The following is a 22823-nucleotide window of genomic DNA, read 5'->3' as shown; positions in this document are numbered from 1 at the left end:
TCGCAACCAGCTTAAGTCAATCTTGACAAAAGTAATCAATAATGTAGAACCTTCACAATCAGTGATATATTTAGCTAAATATATGTACGTATTCAGCTAACAGCTGAGGGGTTAATTTTGTTCCTTTCATGGATTCCATAAAATCCTTAATAAAACTAAAACTATGTAGTTAATTTGTCCTTATTTGTATGGTATTAAATAAACTGCTCCAAACAATGATGGAGAATGATGCTCAGAGCCAGAAAAAATGAATGTTGGCTGAGGCTGCTCTGATTGGTTTAAAGAGAGTGTGGGCCATGTGCTTATCTGCACACTTAAATATTGGATTTCCTCTCAGCTTAAAGGTTCCTAGAAACATGCATTCCTCAAAGCAGAAAGTAGCATTCACACTTTGTTAGCACATTGCTCCTCTTATTAATATGTGCAGCAGATTGTCGCAGAGTCTCTAGTAGCAGCAGGACGTAAACAGACGTGTTGAACAATCCTCGCTGTGTTTGAGACTCAAAGCAACAACTAACTGATCAATACAAACCCGTCGCAACTTCCATTCATGCTTTTAGAGAAAAGATAAACCAACAAACAAAACTGTTAATCCCAGAGAGGAGCTCAGACGTCTCCAAAACAAACATCCTCAGGGAAAAGATAATTCTCTGGTATTCAAGCTGAAGCAGCAAGGAGTAAAACTAAGACGCTGCATGAGGGTTTAAATCTCCTCTTGGTATCGACTCCCTCCTGTGCAGCCTTTACTAATTTTCTATTTCTATGTAAATTCAGCCGCTGCCTGAGAGAAAGCTGCAGTGCAGATAATGAGACATCTGAGGCAAAGTGGCAATAGACCTCAGCATCAGGGATGCTGCCACACTTGCATTATGCAGCTTCCAACTGCAGCAGCAGGACAAGGTTTGAAAGAAATAAAAAAGGGCATCAAATAACGACTACCCAGCATGGTCTTTACATGTTCCTCTTATGAGGATCAGCTATTCTTTTTTCTAATTTATACTTTCATTTGTTATGTCTTATTTGGAATACATTTGCTTTTTTGTAGAACAGGAATCTTAATGATTGCCTATTCTTCCTTAGAGCTAACTTTTTATTTCCATTTCCATCCGCCGCCTCTGTCTGTGCTTATGACTTAATTTTAAAAACATTATTACAAGACATATTTGCTTTTCTATTTGTCAAGGCTGCACTTTTAAAAAGTCGAAGTTGTCCAGAGAGCAGTTCCAAACTTAATTTCTTTTTGTTTTGTTTTTTTACACTTACAAAATGACAAATGAATCTAAGTCTATTGACAGCTATGTTTGGCGGATGTTTGTTAACTGCGGAAAACAGTTTTCTTGTTTTGATGTTGACTTTTGAAACAACTTGAAAGCAGATGCGGCTTCTCTTGTTAAGGTGAAATGTTCCTCTGATGCGAGGTCAGGTCTGCAGCAGAGCCCTGCGTCATTACCGGCACACGTCAGCCATGGCGTTCTGCTTCATTCAGACGTCAGAGCTGCACTTGTTTCTGTTCCACATTGAAATTAAAGGTGTTCTGCTTTGATCCACACTCAACAAGTGGTGCTGCATTACTCTCACATGGATTATCACTATTACCAACTATGAAATATTATAATATTCGTTAATTTATTCACTTAAATCTTGGTTAGGGTCTTTGGGATGTAAAATAAAACCTTTACTAAAATGGAAAAAAAAAAAAAAAAATTAAGTTAAAATAGGTTTTGTTTTGATTTTGGGGTTCAGTCATATTTAGTCAGACTAACTCTGCCTGAAAATGTTTCTAAAATATGTTAGATTGTGTGGAGATGATGTTCTATTTGGTTCTGAAGCCTGTGATGGTTTTTTAAAGCATTTTAATTTTCTCACAGTGAAAACTTTTGAATCAATGTTTTGTTGGTTTTTACATTGATGCTGTAAAACAATCCGTAATCATCAGTTTTCTACCAAAGACTTTAAGGTTTTAACTCACTTGTTAAAGTGGCAGCCGGAGATTCACCACCACCAATCAAGCTGTCGCTTTTGGTAGATTTTTTACCACTTTAAAACATTTATTTAATTTATTTTAATTTAATATGTTACCGGTATTTAGTTTAAAAAAAAAAGATAGATCTTAACTTGCAGTTGTAGTCGCTCCTTCAGGTTTGCTGCCAATGCAAATGACACCATCTTCTCCATAAATAGATTAATATCTTCCCTGTGATGATGTCTAAATAATGCTCTTATTCTCCAGACTCACTGCTCTGAGTATTTCTGCAGCGTAAACCTCGTTCCTTAGCTGAACACAGTTTTACATCTGGACACCTGTCTGATGAACTCTTGCCAAAAAAAAACCCAACAAGTATTTACACGTAGAATTTGATTTACAGCACTACATTTGGCCGTGAAAATTGTGTGTTTGCATCTGTGTGTGCCCTGTTCCCTTTCTCTACCCTTTGAATGTGGAAGCTGTGTTTCCATGGCAACGCTGACCCCCGGGAGTCGATGTTATTTTTTTCCACCGAAGTAGCCTCTTTAGCATTCCTCTTTCTACTCTCTCTGTCTCATCCATCCTTCCCTCCCACTCTGTTTACCTCTTTCTACCTCTCCTCCTCTCTCTCTAATTTTCCACCAAAGCAATGAAGAAAAAAAACCTTTGCACAGTTTTTCATTTTCACAGTGTTTTCACATTATTTGCACTCTTTTAAAGAATGCTCCTTTCTTTTTTTACCTCTCGTATATGGCTGAAGATGTTTAATCCTCATTTGTGTGATGGTATTTCTTCTTTTCAAAAGCTGAAATATCACTTTACATTAGTGCAATACTGATGGAAAGCCACAAGGTGGAGACAATCACATTTTTTCAAACAGCCTGATCATGGCTAAAGCAGTGCTAGGCTAAACAGAGACCATATTGCTTCTAACCAATAGCTTCTGATAATGTTTTTTCTTTTTTCCTCCAAACCCCCCCACCCATCCCAACAGGCGAAGCTGATTGTCCCCAACAGTACAGCTGGGCTTATCATTGGTAAAGGCGGCGCTACAGTCAAGGCAGTAATGGAGCAGTCTGGAGCATGGGTCCAACTATCCCAGAAACCTGAGGGGATCAACCTGCAGGAGCGTGTGGTCACCATCAGTGGCGAGCCCGAGCAAAACCGTAAAGCTGTGGAGATCATCATCCAGAAGATTCAGGAAGATCCACAGAGCTCCTCCTGCCTGAACATCTCCTACTCAAACATCACAGGGCCAGTGGCCAACTCTAATCCCACTGGCTCTCCATACGCCAACTCCACCGAGGTAATGCCAGCAGCAGCGGCCGCTGCAGCAGCTACAGCCTCCTCTCTGCTTGGCCAGGCAGGCTTGGCAGGAGTTGGCGCCTTCCCAACCACCATGTCCAGCTTCTCAGGCAACGACTTGCTCGCCATCACCTCCGCTCTCAACACCTTGGCCAGTTATGGTTACAACACCAACTCTCTTGGCCTGGGGCTGAATCCCGCGGCCGCTTCAGGGGTTTTAGCTGCTGTAGCAGCTAATGCCAACCCGGCAGCAGCTGCTGCAGCCAATTTGTTAGCATCATATGCTAGCGATGCATCTACCAGTGCAGCTCATTCCGCCGCCAGTCTTGGAGGCCTCTCTCTGGGATCATTGGCTGCTGCTACGGGAGCCACTAATGGTTACTTGAGTGCAGCATCCCCACTTATGGCGTCGTCTCTTCTGGCGACGGAGAAGATGGCAGAAGGAGCAAAGGAAGTGGTTGAGATTGCCGTCCCAGAAAACCTTGTTGGAGCCATCTTGGGGAAAGGAGGGAAGACACTAGTGGAGTACCAGGAGCTGACCGGAGCCAGGATCCAGATCTCCAAGAAAGGCGAGTTCATCCCAGGAACCCGGAACAGGAAGGTGACCATCACGGGATCCCAGGCGGCCACACAGGCTGCACAGTACCTGATCAGCCAGCGAATCACCTACGAGCAGGGGGTACGCGCCACCAACCCACAGAAGGTGGGCTAAACCTGACAGCCGATGAGAAATGAGGAGGAAAAGAGGAAAAAAAGGAATGGGGGCTTGGGGGAGGAGAGTAAAAAAAAGTGAAAGGGAGAATGGAAAAAGGAGAGGAGAGAACGAATATTGGAAGGAATCGTTTGCGCCGTTTTCTTCTGCGTGTTTTCAGTATTCTATATTAAAAAAAAAAAGTTTTTTGACTCAAAGCAAAAATGTGCTGAGAAGACGAGGAGGGAGGAGAGCGAGTTCTTACGCTGAAAAACCAAGAAAAAAATGTGTAAAATGTAAATAAGGTTTTATTACTTAACGTCTTGACCTTTTGGGAATTTTTATTGTTTTGTTTTATTGTTTTGTTTTGTTCAGTAAATTAAGCTGTCTGTTTGTGTATTGTGTGGACAGAGCTGAATGCCATTTAGACAGGCAGACTGCCTGAGAGGCTACAGAGTGCGGGGAGGGGGAGGGATTAAGGTATGGTGAGGTGGAGGGTTGGTGTTTACAGGGTACAACCCTCCTGAATCCCACCGGGATCCAAACCTTACCTATCCCTTTCCCTCCAGCCCACAAACTGTACCCTCAAACAGGTTTTTCGTTTTTGTTGGAGGAAATTTGCCCCCCGTCCAGCAGAACCCCACCCCCACCCCCCTTGCTTCACCCTTCCCCTTTTTAACAGTTTGAAAAAGAACAAGATTGCAAACTTTAGCCGAGTGTGTAAGGAAAGAAATGTCCTCGCATCCGCCCACCTAACTCTGCATATATCTTCGCCTCCCTCATTGGGACAACGGCGAAGGAAAAAGAGGGTGAGGGCACTTCTTTATTTCACATGCACCCTACAACCTGCAGGTGTGTAAAGGCACACACCTTCCTCCAAATGTGGCGCTAGTGTTTCAGCACATCCTGCTGACAAGATGTAGTGCGACGCCTTAACCTGCCAACTCCGGCAAACACACAGGCTCGTCAGCATCTCTATAGTCTCCTATAGTAATAATACTAACGATTATATTGTCTTATTACGACAGGAATTATCACTATTGTCGCTATTTATTAATAATATCGCCCGGATAGAGCGCAGTCTTCTTTTTTAATCTGTGAATTCAGGTTGACATGAATGTAAATGAGACTATTGTTTTGGTTTAAATCTTTTGTTTTCATGTAAGTGGACTGAAGAGGAATAGTAATGTCAAATAGTGTAATATATGTCTTATTTATGTCTAGTAAGGGAGCAGCCCCTGGCAGTAAGATCCTTAGAGCGATATATCCAGTCAAAGAGCAGAACAGGGAATGCACACACTTACCAACACATGCACACACGCATGCACACGCTGAAAGGAAACAATACAATGCCGTATTTGGTGCTACAAAAGGGAATTCATCATATCTTTGGAGCCAGTAAGATTTCTAGTTTAGCAGGAACCACTCCCACCACAGACTGCAGTGCAGCTATAGTAACCCTAAATACCTGTTTATCCTGCTCAGCTACTCCTTCTCATGCTGCGAAATATCACTGCTGTATGTAGCTGTAGTGAAATGTTGCAGGCTACCTTCAGTGCAAAACTGCAACTAAAAACGAATGAAGATGAGCCGTTGATTTTAGACTCAGTCTCGGTTGAACTGCTGCTTTTCAGCCTGTGGTCTTCCAACCCCCCTTAGTTTAACCTCCAACCCACAGACTAGATCAAGATAGAGCACTTAAGATTAACAGCATACTACTGAGAAAACACAACCGATGAGTAGAAAACGAAAAACACTGAAATGTTACGAGGGAGCGTCATTTGTCTGGGGTACACTGCTAAATCTGCCAGCCTTGCGTGCAGATTTGCTCTTCAAAGGCAGCATGCATATCAGTGAAAGAGATGAATAACCCCACCGATACTCGCCCTTATCAAGGAACCGTCCAACTGCCACAAGGTAAAGAGCAGATTCGAAATTTTCAACACACATCCAGGGAGCAGAGCTCCTTATCGTTTACTGCCCAATGTAGACCCACAAGGCTGCTGAAGATGCTGTTGTTTTATTGTGTTGAATATATTTTGTTTGTGTTTTTTTTTTTTTTTTTACAATCGGAGTACACTGAATTTGTTTTTGTCTTAATGCACTGTGAAGCTAGAGAGCAGTTTCCCCGACCTACGAGGTCGGGGATGTGTGCTGCAGATGGCATCATGACTGGCAGGGAAAAAAACAAACAAAAATCCACATATATCAAATATATGTAGAATGCATATGAAGAACTTGATGACAAAGCATGTCGTATCTGAATTCTGAAGGCGTAGGAAGAGACTAGGTCGATGAAAAAGATCAATCAGTTGAGGTTTAGGTCAGCTCCTTTCTCCTTGAGATCAGAGGGCAGGGTGTTGGGGAAGAGTTGGGTTTCCAGCAGCAGGTTAAGAAGACTGGATCAAATTTTATTTTTTTTAAATGCAGCTCAGTGTTATACATCCAATAGGCTAATCCCTGGAAGAATAAAAGGTCTGAACAAGAGTTCAGACAGAATGTAAAATGCTAATAATGAGGAGGGGGGTGTTTGATTTTTCTTTTACCCAAAAAACGAGGTCAGGGAAATTAAACTTCATTTTTTTAGATAAAAAAAAAAGAAAGGCAACAATTGGATCCCGAATCAGACATATTGCTATCGAAGGTCATTCTCTGTTGGAGCGCCAGTGAGGGTTTAATCTCCACAACTTGGTAAGGAGGCTTCTTTACTCCCATCTAACACCATCCACACTCTCCTCACCCCTCCCACTCGTCCTCAGTTTTCCAGTGCACTCCCATTCTTACACCCCCTTCTCCTCCTAACACATCGCTCCATGGGTGACTATGTCTGGTGTTTTCGATCGATGCATGTCTGCTGCTTGCCCCAGCAAATGCCTCAGATTGAGTCTGTCCTCCTGTGGGCTGCAGAGGACCACCTCTAAGGAGGAAGTGAGAGCTGGCAGGACGCAGTGCAAGAAAACTGTCCACCTTAAATCAACGCATTTTTCTTTGTGACTCTCAAGACAAGTATTGTTAAGTTGGATTCCCATATTGCTAAAACACATATCAAGAGGTAGTATTTGAAGTTTGTCAGGGGTTTGACTGGATTTTGATGGTAAATAGTATTGTAAAAAAGCGCGTAGGTGGAATGTGCGCTCCCATTCTACATCGAACATATACTGTGCTTCATTTGTCAAGCTAAGATAGCTTGCTGGAACTTGTTTATTCCGCCGTAGAATCAAGTCACTTTAAGGCATATTTCTAATTTTTAAAAGTCCAAGGCAGATAAATAAAAAAAAAACATCTGTAAAACTTAGAGGTGAAATATGCAGAAAGCATGCATGCAGCACGGTATAGTATTGTTCAAGAAGGGAAGTGCTTTAACAGTATATAGACCTAAGAAGGCATCGATTAATGTGAGAAGGAGTTATATTTCATATCATTGATCAAACTTTAAAATATTCTTTTAGCTATCTCAACATTAGGAGACTAAAATGAAAATGTGACAAGTACTGGAAGCAATACTCGTTTCGGCATATCGTGTTGTCCCGTCCTCTGTCTGCCGTGTAGGAGCTTTTAGGTTTAGATGTTGGATAGGTTTACTGATGTACATCTCTTTTTTTTTTTTTATTCGTGGAAATGCTGCTATTTAATAATAACTGATGTACTAAGACGACAAGTTTAAAACATATCGGAACCTGTCCTTTAGCTGGAGCAGCTAGTTTTAGGGGGCAGTGTTAAATACCGCTCTGGTAGATGCTGACAATAAGTTAATTTTGTGCCAAAATATGTCTTGAAGGAGCTAAAACTCTTAACATGTTAAGTCAAAACACTCATTAGCTAAGAAGAGACCTCCTTTTATATTAAGAAAATGTGAAAAGTGCCAAATGAACCATATTTATAGTAAGGGTGAGGTTCCCGTAGACGTTTTTAAGAAATAGACGTAAAGACGAAGCACCTCAATATATCTTTGCGTTAAAGTCCTATTTTGTCCTTCCTGCTCAAGAAGGGGCCGCCATGTCAGCGTTAGCCGATCCTCTGGGAAATGCACTCCCAGAATGCAACAGCACTACAACTCTGGGGCTCGACTGATCAATATAGCGATAGGTTAGCATCATCATGCTAAAGAAAAATGTGACTAAGATAGCATTCTTAAATACAACCTTTTATAGTTACATCAAAAAATTAAATGTATTTTGTGGAAATAGATGTTATCTTTTTTGCACGTCTATATTGCATGATATCAAAGTGAAGCGTGAACAAAAAAAAGGTAAAAAAAAAATCTAACAAAAACAAATGAATAAAAAAATAGGCAGTGTGTGTTGTTGATTTTCTGAAACAAATCTCTGCATGTCGATAAGGGTAGAGCATTTTGATATTGTTTCACATGCGTTCAAACTGTTGTTATTCCATGCAGTTGCGTTAAACCTGCCAAATGTCTGTGCTACAGGTTTGATTTTGTCGTTACAAAAGAAAAGCCTTTTTTTTTTTTTTGTTTAAATTGACTAAACCTTTGCAGGAGGGATATGAACAAAGCTCTTGAACTATTTTTTTTTTTCGTTTGCGAGCTCGGAATAAAACATTTTTTAAGTGCACATAAACAAATCTATATATTTCTTAGGATTTAGTGTAAAATCTAGACGGAGATTGTTCACGAATGTTCTCTTCATTTCATTAACTTCACTTTCTTTGACAACTCGTGCTGCAGGAGCTTTTCATGTTTTTCTCTGTGGGTTTTTTTATTCTAACATTACTAACCTGTAGATGCACTCTGTCGTGTGTTCTTTTATACCCCCTCGCTTGATCTCTGGCTTGTCTTGGCATTGATGCATTTGGTTGATCTGGAGCATCTGAACCAACCAGTTAAACCAGTTCAGAAATAATCCAGGTACGCCGAGGTAGAAGGAGATAAAACGTCCTTTTTGCCACCTGTTTAGGTCTTCCTCTGGTGAAGAACTCAGGAGGGTTTGTGTTTTTACTTGGGATGCACTGATCCGGTCAACGGATCCTAATGTTTTTTATATGATCCCCCTTTCAAAGGTGATGGCAGAGATGCTTTAAGTATGATTGGATGCCACAAAACAGTAACCTGCATTTGCTTCCATAAAAGCCTTGGATTTAGTTGTGGGATAATATCACATTTTAACAGCATAATCACTAGAATTACTATCCCAATACAGTATTTATTGGCAGTTATTTTAATACCTACTCATAAGTTAGAATTTTTTGAATATCCTCCATTTGTTTCACCTCTCCTGTATTTAATTTACTTAGTTAATTAACCCAACATACTGTTGGGTTAATCTGGCTGCCAGGATTTGTGGTCTGGTGTATTTCTAGCTTCCAAACCATTATTGTCTTATTATTGCTGCTGATAATTATTTTTTAATTCAGAAAAATATATATTTCATTGACTGGGTTAAGAAAAAAACTTTATTTGAACCATCTGACTGGCAGTGTGCAGCAGTGGAAAATCAGAGGAGAGCTCCAAGCATTCTGTCATCTCACCAGAAGAACTTTAAAGTGTGATAACAGTATGGTGGGAAATTGATTCAAAGTTTTCTATCTAAGGAAAACCAGTTGATTGCTTTGAGTCATTGACTCGGATGAAATCCCTCACATTAAGCATGCTTGTAGCGACAGTGGAGAGGAAAAACTTAGGAAGAAACCTCCAGCAGAACCAGGTTTTAAGTGTGAGAGGCCATCTGCCAAGGCCAACTGGGGTTCAGTCTACTAAACTAAGCTTATATGAATTAATTTGTGTCATTTCAGTCCTTAAAGGAAATCAGTAGCTGCCATTAAAAGCCTGATCAGTGCATCTCTAGTTTACGTTAAATACTAAATCTAGGTTATATCCCCCCAAAATGAACCGTTTTGGGAAGTTTCAATCTATGTTGAATCCCAACACCTCTATTAGCTTTTTTGACTTAAGCCTGAATGTTTTAGGTATTTCATTTTCACTACCGACCCTCTCTGTTATTTTTGTCAATTTAGACAGTTTTGTAATTGGGTCGGAACTGGATCTTGGCCCTAACTCCCTAGGAATAATGTTCCCATTTCTTGCTCTGAGTTATATGTTTGCACTAAACTCTCTGCTGACACTGTGCAAGGCAGGCCAAGCTGAGGTGGGGGTCAGAGTGTAAGACTACTGTAGATTTTTAGCATTGATGTAGGTGTTTTGTGTGTTTAGATGTGCATGCTCCTTCTGTCCCTCTCTCTGGGTTTGTCCGCTATAGATCAGCTCTGTGCTCATGGTGTCTTTGTTGATAGCCAATAAGTCATTATTTTCCCCATGGTTTTAATTTGACTGTGATGTGTAGATAAATGCTAATTTAACCGCTAACCTTGTTGAAAGGGGAGCTCATTGCTTCTTCTATTTCTATGCCCCCCCCCGCCCCAACTTCACCTACCTCTAGGAACCTGCTCTCACTCACACTTATCACCCTGACCCCCTTCAAACAACATCCAGTGTTTTAAAAGACTTCCCTTCCTTATCCCCCTTCCTCTTCTCCCAAAACTTGTTGCCCATTGAAACACCAGCGACTGTAGACTGCATTTGTCATATCACTGTTCTTCTGTTTCTTCTTCTCGCTCTTTTAATTTACTTACTTCCCTGGTTTTGATTTGTATTGTATGCTCTAACCCGAACCTGTTTTAACAAAATGCCATTTCTGTGTGTAGCCTGTTTACCCGTTTTCCACACACACACACAAAGTACACACTCCATGCCCTCGTTTTGTGCACTTTCACTGCCCACTCTTCCTCCTCCTCCTCCTCCTCGCCCAAACATACACTCACTGCACACACTTTCCTCCTCCGCCTCCCACGAGTCTCTTCTCTCGAGTGCCAAAATAGAACAGAGAGGAAAACAAAAATGACAACAGCGACTTCTACTACCATTCCAAGCGTTTCTTTGAGTTGTTCTTGTGTCTTGGACATCCATCCTGGAAGCACCCATGAAGCCAGCATGCTCCGCCTTCATAACATGATGTCGCTCATGACGTCTCAACTGAACAGCACCTTGCCCCCCTACCACCACCACCTTCTCCTCCTCCTTCTCACCACCCCCCCTCACAGAGCTAAACCCGACAAGGATTAACCCCTCTGCAGGTTGGCTACCTACCTACTGTCCTGCCTCTCAACCTAAAAAAAAAAACAAAAAAAAACAGCCCTACCGCTCATGCCAGCTGCTTTCCTAATTCTGTCATTTCTTCAGCCTGTTGGACTCCATTGATTGTGTGCCATGGTGTTGGGGGCACCTTTCACTCTCCTCACCTCCCTCCTCTCTCTGTATCTCCGCCCCGTCCCCACCTCTTTTCTCTTACTTTTTCTGTAATCCTCCCCCCTCCTCTCGCTCTCGCTCCATTTGATTTTTCTCAATGGGAAAGATTCAAAAACTCCATTTTCTAATGATGATTTTTTTGTTTCTGTTTGTCGTTTAACATCCAAACCACGCACGCCGACACATGCACCGCCCTCCGTGCAGTGGTGTGTGTGGGGAGTGTTTACGCACCGTCAGCTGCGCAGCCATCCTCTGTCTTCTCGAACTTTTTGAACTTTCACCCCCTCATGAACTTTATTGACCTTCCTCCTCCTCCTCCCCCACTTCTGTGTTCATCCAACTGTTTGGACGATAACTCTCCATTCCATCCCCAAAACCTCTCTTGAGACTGTGCAATGCTAGCTGATGTGATTGGATTTTTTTCTTTTTTGTTTGTTTGTTTGTTGCTCATCATTGGGGACATTTCTCTGAGATACAAGTCTAAAAAAATAAATAAATAAATAAAAGAAGAAAAAAAAAAATACATGAAAGTGATCCCAAAAAAGGAAACGCAGACAAACAAAAAAAAGATAAAAACACTAAGCAACTGTTTCACCACGATTTCATTTTTTTCTCTCTCATTGTAAATATTTTTGTCAGAGTTTTGCCAATCTGTAAAGAGAGAAGTGTTAAGCAGAAAGGGGCCGGCAGCATAAAGAGAGAAACTCGTGGAGGCGATCATCCCACTCCTGAATCCCATAGTTAGGGTCTGCCTGTATAATCGGCTCTGGTAGTTCTACTGTGTTGCCCTGTGCTGTTGTTATTAGTGTTGATTTACCTCCTGTGATCACTGTTAGCTTTCCTGTTGGCTTGCAAACTCTCTAGAAAACTGTGCTCATCAGATAGCAATTACTAACAACGAGAACGAGTCCAAGCCATTCTCGATGTAGGCTTGTTCATGTGCATTTGTTGATGTTTTTTCTAACAGTTAGTTGTAGTGGCATTATCAAGCCGTAGTTGTAGTGTTAGAGACATATCATCATGGAATCATATAAAATGACTCAGCTCCTCTGTTTTGGAGAGAAAAAATAAAAAATCCCAGGAACTAAATATAATTTTTTAGAAACAGAAAGAAGTTCCTCCTGGGGTTTAAAAGGAGGAGGCTGAGCTGCTGACGCTCTCTGCAATACAGTCGTGGTTTACATCCAGAGATTCTCTGCAGGTGCCCTTCAACCACCCGGACGCCTGCAGAACCAAACTTGAATCATATCTCCATGTTTTCCGCCTCTACATCGAGACATTTTCGAAAAGCAGTAAATTGAGTGAGATTCAACTGCACCATTTCATTGCATTGCTCTCAGCTCCACTCTTGATTTATGCTGCCTGCCCCATCGCCCTGAGAACACCACATGAGCTATTTATTTCTCAGACTATTATTGATATACTATTAATAAATAACTTCGCAACAAGAAAAGGGAATGACTGGAAAAAAGGTGAATTAATACTATTGTTTTGTTTTCATTTTTAGTATCTTAGTGGTTGCTTTTAACAACATTCATTAACTGACTTAAAGATTATTGAATATTTAATGTAATTGTAGCATTGTGTTTGTAAAGCAAAAAAAAAACAAAAAACTAGTGAGTTGTGTTTCTTGACTTGTGGATTACCAGTGAAGTGGGCAATCTAGTGCTAATATATATATGAGGTCTTTTTTTAAGGATTCTTATTTTGCGACAGCAACAGCAGTCATTATAAATGTTCATTTTAGCATCACCTGTCTTCCGTTGTCTTATTCTTCACCTTCCACCACACTCTGCATCATCACAGTAACACATCGCAAGTCCGGGGTGGGACCGAATGCAAGGTCGGGAGAGAGATGTGTGTTGTCTCTGGAATGAATCTGCAAACGAATGCTCTGCTAACTTGCCTTTGAATGCATGTCTGTCATGGGGTGTCTGTGTGTGTGATTTCTGTGAGGGTGGGGTTCGGGGTGGGTGTTTCTGTCCAGTGTCCACCAAAAGCTAAAACCTGTCAGGCTTCCATGCTCCCTGATGGAACCTCCTGACGTTATAGCTGAAAACCCTCATCATGTGATCTGACTCAACTCGACTGTCCATAACCCCTTCAGTCACCTGACCAACCAAATCAACCAATCACTGTCCACCACTACCGCCTACCCCTGCGCCATCCTTTGCTGCACACCACGTCAGCCCCATGTGATGTTCTCCATCGATAACATACTACTGTCACAATCTACTGTTACATGCCGACAGATCTGGGGATAAAAGCTTACATAGAGTGTTTTCCCAAGGGTTTAAAACCAAACAAAGCCTGGCCTAATTCAAGACAAAGTGCACCTCAAGTTTGATTCCCCAAAGGTTTAATTTAATTATGTTTTTAGCAGTTTTAACATGTCTGTCCTTTGGATTTCTGACTCAAGCACCATGGAGGTGAACAAATTTTACTCTGTGGTGGTGCTTAATGCACTAACACTTAAAATAGGAACCTTCCAGTAAAGGAGAACATGTCTTTGTTGCTCAGGGCGAATCACGTATATCTCTGAGAACAATTTTACTGGGACTGTTTTTTCTGACGAAAGCAGATGTAGTTGTTGTGCAACAAAAATGTAATTTGTATATTCAGCGGATGGGGACAGAAACGGATGTGGCAGATGTGTCAAATCTCTATGTGTTAGAATGCATTTCGGCAGTTTCAGACTAAACCGAACCTTTGATCTTCATGAGGTGCACTTATTTTACATCATTTCACTCATCCAAAATCATTGCTTTAATTTTCAAATCAAGATCGTCCTTTTCCCCAGAGCTGCTTACTGCATCCTATTGTTCATACTACTGTACGTGCTGCATACTACCTTTACCAGGTCAGAATCCACCTTAACCTGTTTCCATGCCAACCACAGAGGAGCCAGTTGCCACGCAACTGACTTCCACAACAACAAACCAACCAACCAGTCATTTTTCCCAACTGACAACGCCACGCCCACCTACCTATGATTTGCTCTTAGAGGAAGAAACAGAGAAAACGAGAGATTAGGAAGAAGGGAGGAGAGATAAAAGAAATGTAGTTGTGATTCTCAGGGTGTTTTAAACAGATTAACTGTTGAGTCTGTTCTCCAGTCTCTCACTGGTGTCTTGTTGCCCCAAACTGAGCCCAAAGACGATCATATGAGAAAATCATTTGTATTCCCCGATTGACTACTGACCAAATCTTCTCCATCAGCTGATTGATAGTATTGATTGACCAATTCTCTTGAGAGATGGTACGCAGCCAGCTAAATGCAGCTCGGTCCTGTAACTTATGTTTACAACCCAAATGAGACCAACAATGCTGTTGACAGAATGTGTAGGACTTCAAAAAAAAAAAAAAAAGAGAGAGAGAGAGAGAGAGAGACAAATCTCTAAAGAGTACTTATTTCTAAATAATGGAACTTTTCGCTTACTTTCTATGTGACATGAGGTAATGTAATTTTTTTCAATCATTGCATGTGACTATTTTATTTGCAATGAAACTGTTAGAATGGATGGTACATTTGTGACATCAGAGCAACATTAAGATGCCTGATGCTAGGAATCAGTCGGTGTCTAAATTTTTATGTCGCCCGTGAGGAGTTCTTTTGGACCAATGAATGCTAAATGTGTGACCATACAAAGCTGTAAAGGTTTTGTTTATTTGTACATGGTTATGGGTAAAATAAATCATTGAAGCAAAGTAACATTTTTAGTCTAAAGCAGTAAATCCTCCCATTTGTTTGAAAAGTCAGTAACAGGGTTTTGTTTCGGGTTTTTTTTATATATATTTTGCTTTGCTTAGATCTGTAGATGAACTATTCAGAGGTAAGTTTCAGAATAAAAGCTCATCCAGCATGGTTCCTGGGTACAATGTTTCCCCTGAGGGTTCATGTTAGAGCAGCACTAAAATTGAAGACAATCAGGTTTTTAAAACGGTTATCGTCTTCCCTCCGATCAAGAATGGGCAGGGTTATACTCTGACATATCCATCTACCCACAATCCTCCTGTGCACCAGAGTCATCCGACCAACACCTGCACCTTTTGCATCCGCCATGATTCCACCGTCAGCTCCTGTGACCTCTGGCCAATTCGACTCTCTCCATGTCATCGGCTAAGCGGCTAGCGGCTTTTGCAAAGCCCACCCACCCCAAGGAAATGGAGTCACAGTTCACAGCATGGTACGAACCGCCACTTGTCACACTCCTCCCACATACCTTCCTCCATAAGCCACTTAAAGAAGTTCCTCCAGCTTCCAGCGAGAAGATCACTCTGTATCCTTATGTTTTAGCTCATTTTTAGATTTTTGAGAAAACAGATCAAAACAGTTGCGTTACTTTTTTTGTTATATTCACACTGAAAATTTTACAATTCTCTTTACTCATTTAATTATTTCACCGTTTCTTGGAGGGTGAACTGCTGGGAGCCAAATGTCAACACAATGAATTAACTTTTTCTGTAACATCAATGCGACCATCCCTAGGTGAGCAGCTCTGAGGAGATGAGAAATTTCATTAAAAAATACCATAAAAACAAAAAAGTTGTTTGAAACATTCTAAACAGTTATTTTTACTAGTTACTTTTAATCCGAAAAAAGAGAATAATTCAATTTGGTATATTTATATAACGCAGATTCAAAGTTTTCTATCTAAGGAAAACCAGTTGATTGCATCGACTCATTGACTTGAATGCAATTCCTCACACTGAGCATACTAAAAGCGACAGCTGAGAGGAAAAACTCCAGCAGAACCAGGCTAGGTGTGATCAGCCATTTGGTGAGACCGAGTTCAAGGACACAGAATAATTAGAACAAATATTCTAAATATATATGAAAAAGACAAATTGAATGCAACCAGACAGATTATGTACACCTTGCCCACAACACCAGACCTTCAGAGGTAAATCTGTGATTAACAGAACTGACCATAGGCCCTTGATGATGTTTGTTACTTGGATTGTCTACCTTTAAAAAAAAAATCTTTATAAGTAAATCAGTCAAATTATTAAGAAAACAAATTTTATTGAAGTATTTTCCTTTGATAAACTTAAAGAAAAAATTATTTTAAAACTTGAAACTGATAATGGGCTTATTTATCTGTCTTGTAAACGATATAAAGGTCTAAAAACAATAGCATGTCACAGACGCCAAAGTGTTTTTAAAAAGTGGGAATACATCAAAGTGCAAAACTTAAAGCTTGTTCTGCAACTATTCGTCATCAAACAATAATAATAATGTGGTTCATAGATACATTTTCTCTTGCTTGCTGCATTATTACCAATTTTTAGCTGAGAATTAAACATTTTGCATCCTTCTAACCGTTTTGAATATGATAATACTGACCCAGTATGTTACGTTGCTTTAGAACCAGGGCTGATCTAAAAAGCTTGACTACCGTAATAGATTAGAAAATAAAAGTCTGACCATAACCAGCTTATAGATAAATTATTGTTAGATATTTAAATCATCTATCAATTTCATAAGATTAATGTATTAATAGAATTACAGAATAAAAGTGAAAATCATTAATATTTGATACTTATATTTGTGTGTAAAACAGAGGCTACAAGCAAAAGAACCTCCTATGTTTTGGCTCATATTGAGTCTAGCAGAACTTTATATTTTCCCAAACTCCTAAGCAGTTCTTTCTCCAACTAATTATTTAGAAAATTTAATTTCTATTCACTCTTAGCATGTGGACAGACATAAATGTAAATGTTCTTTTCTACTCATCTGAATGGATGTAGAAAAGCTTTGTGATGGACGATACTGTGCCTTAGATCAACTCCCAGGGAGCTTGTAGGTGGTGTAAAAACCACAGAGGTTTTTAAAGGAAGCCAGAGGTAAGTTACTCGCTGCAGGTTAAAATCACAACAATCTCCATCTTTATATTTATTGTTAAGTGTCAAATAATTCTTGAAGTTTTCTTTTTTTGGGAGGGGGTTGGGGGGGTTGCTCTGGAATATATTCGTCTCAGCTGCCCTACTTTTTCTGCAGAGGACTGAAGTTTGTACAGATAAAGCGGCTGTGTGGGCCCCAGAGGGGCCAGTCAGACAGATTTTTTGATGAACTATCTGTATTTCTATAGGACTGCGACCAACATGCAGAGCACAGCCTGAAAGCTTGAAACTAGGGCACTGGGATGTCACTTCTGCTGCTGCCTCCCACCAGCTTCATGTACTCTAAAGTTATAGCGTAAGGAGAAACAGGGTCTAATTGCCGCTACAGATAGTAAAAATCATTTGAAAGTTAACCATCCTACCAAAGAAACGTCTTTGCTCCTTAACTGGTACTCTCCATCTCTACAAGCTAATGCTTGCAGATAATCTGTCTCTGTCAGCATTAACAAAGCTGTACTAGCGCTGATAGCTCACCTCTACTCTAAGGAGGCAGCATATGGATTTTTCTTTCCTCTTCTTTTGCCCTTCTTACTTTCCTACCAGTTCCTTCATTCAATTAAATTCTAAAAATAAATGCCAGCACATCCCAGAGGAGCCATGCCCTGAAATTCCCAGGTTGATTCCTCTGAAGTCGTCTAGAAGTGGGTTCGAAGATGAATTAGGACCATCTTCCTGCAGCGACTCTAAATGCAGGGAATCTGTTTTTGCCAGCATTGGATGTTAAGAGTCACGGCTCATTTTTTTAATCACATTATTCCTGTTTTTTTGTTTTGTTTACTGGATTTACAGTAACATGTTTGGTAGGTTAACAATTGCAGAAAACAAAACTGGGTCTGAAAAAAGAAGAAACATCAAAGATCGCAGGTAACCTGAAGATAAACAGGTTTACAACCTGAGGAGAAATGCTCCTCTTATACTTAGGCTTTAAATGATTCGTCTTTGTTTCTGATGAGAAAGTAATCTCTATTAAGATTATAGAACAAGGTTAAAGGAGTGCAAATTCTAAAGGAAAATGTGATATATTTATATTTTATTGAAGAATAGCATCTCAAATAGTAATAATACCGTTTTTCTTTGGAATTAAAGCGATCGATTTGCTTTTCTTAAGACTGATCAGCTCCCTGTATGTTTCTGTTGGCATGTTTTTATATGTTTTTTGGTAAAAAAGTCTTTTAGGTTAATCTGGCTGGGTCACTTAAAAAAATTCAGTCAGAGGAAATATGTTGATCATATTAAAAGATTATTTTCAGCTTAAAACATGCTTACGGATAGAAAAAGTGCAATGCATTTGATGTATTGGTGCCTTAAAATAAAAAGCCTTTTATTTTTCTGTTTAGAAAATCTGGTAACAAATCACTGGGATCTGCTCAATAAAAAAAAGAAAAGCTAAAAAAAATATGAAAGCAATCAAAACTAGATTTACTCTGATTTTATTAGGAAGTGCAGGAAGACACCATTTTTATTACTACAATTGTACTATAAAAATACTTTCATTAAACTAATAATATAGTCAAAACAAAAATCTTATATTATGGTATTTTTTTCTCATCTTTTGTCTTTATCAAGATAAACACATAGAAGATAAAGCTTCTTAACAAAATATTTTATTCTATTTTATAGTAAATTGAGGATTGGGGGTGTTACAAAATAAAAGAAAACACATAAATCAAATTTAATGCTTTCATATTGTGGTAAAATATAGAAAAATTCTGCAATTTGAGTTAACATTGGCTGTGCTTTGCAGGAGTGTGAATACAACGACTGTTCTGGATGGGGCTGTTCTCCTTTTTAACAGGCTTTACTATGATACACATACAGTATATGAACACATGAATAAGATGTTGATCCTCGTACTTATCTTGTCCTATCAGGAGTAAAAAGGTTTTTTGTACATTAATTACAATTTTTGGATACATTTCAAACTCAAACTAAATCGATTTTAATTTTTTTTTTTTTTTTTTGTGCTTTGCCTCTAACGGAGATATTTAAGATTACCGAATGTGCTTTTTATTTATGACACGTGCCAGTACTGCAGTGAAAACAGCATGATTTCATGAAAGGCACTTTGGCTTGTACAGTAAGTTGTTTATCAATTTTATGGTACATAATATGTTCTGCAATTTTGCAGTTACTGTTGTTCCTTTTCTGTGGGGCCTTGATGCTTTAATAAATGTGTTTTCTATGGTAAAAAAAATAAGGGAAGGCTATACAGTGCTTGTTGTGACGTGTCTAACAGGATGCAACTAAGTCCTGCCTTCTCTTCCCTTGTGATTTTTTTTTCTTTCTCCATGTAAAACAAGATTTTAAAACAGCACAGCACGTCATTTGTTCTTTTCCCCTTCTTAGAGTGATCGTTGAAGAGAATATTGGAAGTTACTGGATTGCAGGTAAGGTCCATCCCGAAGACACATGAAATCTAAGATCTACGCACATGAAGTTTCCACATTCATCATCCGAAGCAGCAGAGCACATTACTACTAAGGATTTTTCTTTGTATCTAACTACAAGGACAAAGTCACTGAAGCCATGGAGTCATTTATCAAGCCAAACCTGAGCTTACCTTAATTCTGATTAGGAACATCTTTTTTTTTACTTTGCGTATTAGACAGACCCAGGATGTTTACAAAGATGTTTTCAGCAGGTTCATTTCTATTTGCCAGATTTTTTTTTAATTCACAAAAAATTCCTCAAAGCAGCAGTGCAGGAAGAAATCTGATCTAGAAGCGATGTGGCAGAAGCATCCAGAGCTGTTGTCTGCATCGACGAAGCCATATTAGCTGCATTTTTAGGTAATCTTTAAACCATACTGCTTTTAGAGAGCAGAGGTGCAAGGGTGAAGGAGATGAGACGGATTAATTGGTCATGCATTCTCAAACTGGATGTCTGGTTCAGAGTCTGTTTCTAATCTTAGTCGTGTAGCAAAAACTATTAATCCCTAGACTGTAATATAGCTATTTTGACCCTACAGAGTTTGATGATGAATAAAACATGGTTAACTATAAAGGCAATGTCTAATCTTCTTAAGTAGCTGTCATTTCCAAAACCTATGAAACTATGCATAACATATGGATGAAACTTCAAGGTAATGAGCTAGAACCAAATTCTTAACTGCAAACAAAATATATGTAGGAATAGGAATTAGGGATTGCTTCTTTGTGTAAACTCTGCAGGACCCTCCTACTAAGACATCCATTCTCTGCATCTGCTAATCCAGAGGTCACAACAAATAAACATGCAAAGACACTCTTATACTGAAGAGAAAGTAAAGCTAACAGTGATATTTTTGTTATGTCGGGGGAAGTCTCAGTGGAAACCAAACAGTACCTGTCAGATGTGTGGATGCCAAGGCAGCTTCCCTACGCTTCTCCTATCAGTTCTGATTTTACCTCAGAGATGCACCACAAACCCATGTTTTAGTTAAAGTTATAGCTATAAAAGACTAAGTTAAGGATTATGCTGTAAATACCAATTCTGTTTCAGTTGACTCTACGCAGTTTGCTATGATAAAATAACTTCTAAGCACCCACATAACATACATATTATATGATATCCTGAGAAGAAAGGCACTGCTCATTGCATCTCTTCTCTTCACTGCTCCTTAATGGCCACACAGTAATAACAACATCCTCTTAAGGGATGTCTCCTTTTAATCTAAATAAGGTAGAGAAAGTACAATTTAAAGAAATTAAAATTCTTTTGTATAAATTTAATAATAGTATTACCATGTTACATATTGATTAATTGATATGTGCTAAGTGAACTTTAAGGTCACATTGAGCGTGAAAAAAATAGATAAATTAAGAAAAAAGTAATAAAACCTTGAAAGTCCTTCATTTGTTAACACACACAACATACAATAAGTAGTCAAAAATCCTTAATTAAAAAGAGAAAATTACATTTTTACATTTGTCCAATTCAGTTTATTTATATAGCACCAATTCATAACACATGTCATCACATGCACTTTACAGAGACAGTTCAACCAGATCATCCAGTCAAACTGGTTCAAAATTTCTATCTAAGGAAAACCAGTTGATTGCATTGACTCGAAGGCAATCTCTCACACCAAGCATGCTTGTAGTGACAGTGTAGAAGAAAACTCCTTTTTAACAAGAAGCTACCTCCCACAGCCTGGTTCTGCCGAGGTGTCTGTTGAGGCCCACTGGGGTTCAAGGAGACAGAAACCGACATGCAGAAAGGAGCAGAGATACAAAAGGCAACTGTACAAGGCGGCCCCATCCAGGAAACACACAGCCAGGCAGATGAGCTCCGAGCCAGCTTCCGTGTCAGAGGATGAAGAGAGCACATACAGTTAGTAACAGTCAGAGAAACAGGACTACACTGAAAAACAGGCCAAACTGCAACATCTATAAACAAAGGTGTTGATGGCAACAGCACAGCTAATATTTCTCTCCAAGATGGTTTCACAGCTAAACGGGAACAGACATGATGAAGCTACTATGAGAAAAGGCAGAGAGAGCATAATGTTAGAGATTGAACTAACAGATTCTGCAAAGTGGGAGAATAGAGATAGAATGATGAAAAGGGGTCCCTATGTCCTCCAGCACTCTAAGCACATAGCAGCATAACTATAAAGATAGCACAGGATAACCTGAGCCACTCTAACTATTCCACATGTTGTCCAGGATCTTACTAGTTTCCAAGCAGGCTAAAAGCTTTGCTCTATCAGAATAATGGGCCATACACTCTGATGCAATAAATAGCAATATTTATATATGAAAATTAAATAACTTGAAGATGACAGAACATGGAACTGGACAGGGTGGGATGCACTGAACAATAAAAACCAGGGAGCTTGTAGGTGTGATCGTTGACATAGGGAATAAAACCAAGATGAAGGATTATTTTTTGTATTTTCTGAAAATCCTGACCACATGAAGCTAAAGTAACAAATAAGTTACCACAGACATTTAGTTTGCCTTCTCCTGACAAGGCTAATAGAAGGGCTTACTCAATACGGGATGCTATATCTGCTCTGTCAGTGTCAGTTAGTGACACTGCTCAGAAATAAATTTGTTAGTTTCTTCCTTCTCTCCGTCATCTGCTTTGGCCGGACTGCTGGCCAGAGCATCTGACAAACAATTTATATTCTTGCCCCAATTTGCCCTAAACATGCTATAATTGCTGTATTTATCAAATCTCTGAGTTTTTGCAGTGATGTTGATACATCTCCATGTTGTGGTATTTTGTTATCAGCCTACATGAAAAAAACTAACATATGTTATTTCAGAGAAATGTTCATATAAGATCTTTTTTTCCCTGCAATTACCTGCTTGAGCTTTACTTCCTTTTATTGGGATGATGTCTGCTATCTGTGCAGGCTGCTGGCTCAGAACAGAGCCAAACTTGTTACTGTTACACAGAGGATCTGTGTTTGGCTCAGGTTTTCTGCTAGTGGTATGTTCCTGTACGCAGTAAGAGATACTGAAAATTTTGGTAAAAACACTTTGCTATACCATCAGCAGCATAAATTTGGCATTAAATAGATACAGCTCACATAACAGTCACACAAAAATGAACTAAATCAAGGAGGGATTCTATAGTATTGCATGTAACATAAATTAGGCTACACATCATAACTTTGGAACAGGTTTTCCTGACAGGATTCCCTAATGTTATTAAGGTGCTTGACTGCTCACACATTAATTCAATTCAGTTCTATTTATTTATATAGC

General features: G+C 39.5%; 1 protein-coding gene across 2 annotated transcripts in view; it reads left to right on the top strand.

The window, feature by feature from the left end:
* Positions 1-11755, top strand: part of nova2 (NOVA alternative splicing regulator 2) — an 86798-nt gene extending 75043 nt beyond the window's left edge. The window contains exon 5 of one of the 2 annotated variants that reach the window (XM_038285959.1): positions 2961-11755. In XM_038285959.1, coding sequence (XP_038141887.1) covers positions 2961-3983 — 1023 coding nt within the window. In that variant the 3' untranslated portion in view covers positions 3984-11755. The remainder of the gene's footprint in view (positions 1-2960) is intronic. The other variant, XM_038285960.1, reaches the window with a different exon arrangement.
* The last annotated feature ends 11068 nt before the right edge of the window (positions 11756-22823 follow it).

This window comes from Cyprinodon tularosa, unplaced genomic scaffold, assembly GCF_016077235.1.
Source record: "Cyprinodon tularosa strain WSP-4 unplaced genomic scaffold, ASM1607723v1 ctg218, whole genome shotgun sequence".
Classification (NCBI taxonomy): Eukaryota; Metazoa; Chordata; class Actinopteri; order Cyprinodontiformes; family Cyprinodontidae; genus Cyprinodon; species Cyprinodon tularosa.
This window is presented reverse-complemented; position numbering and strand designations above follow the sequence as displayed.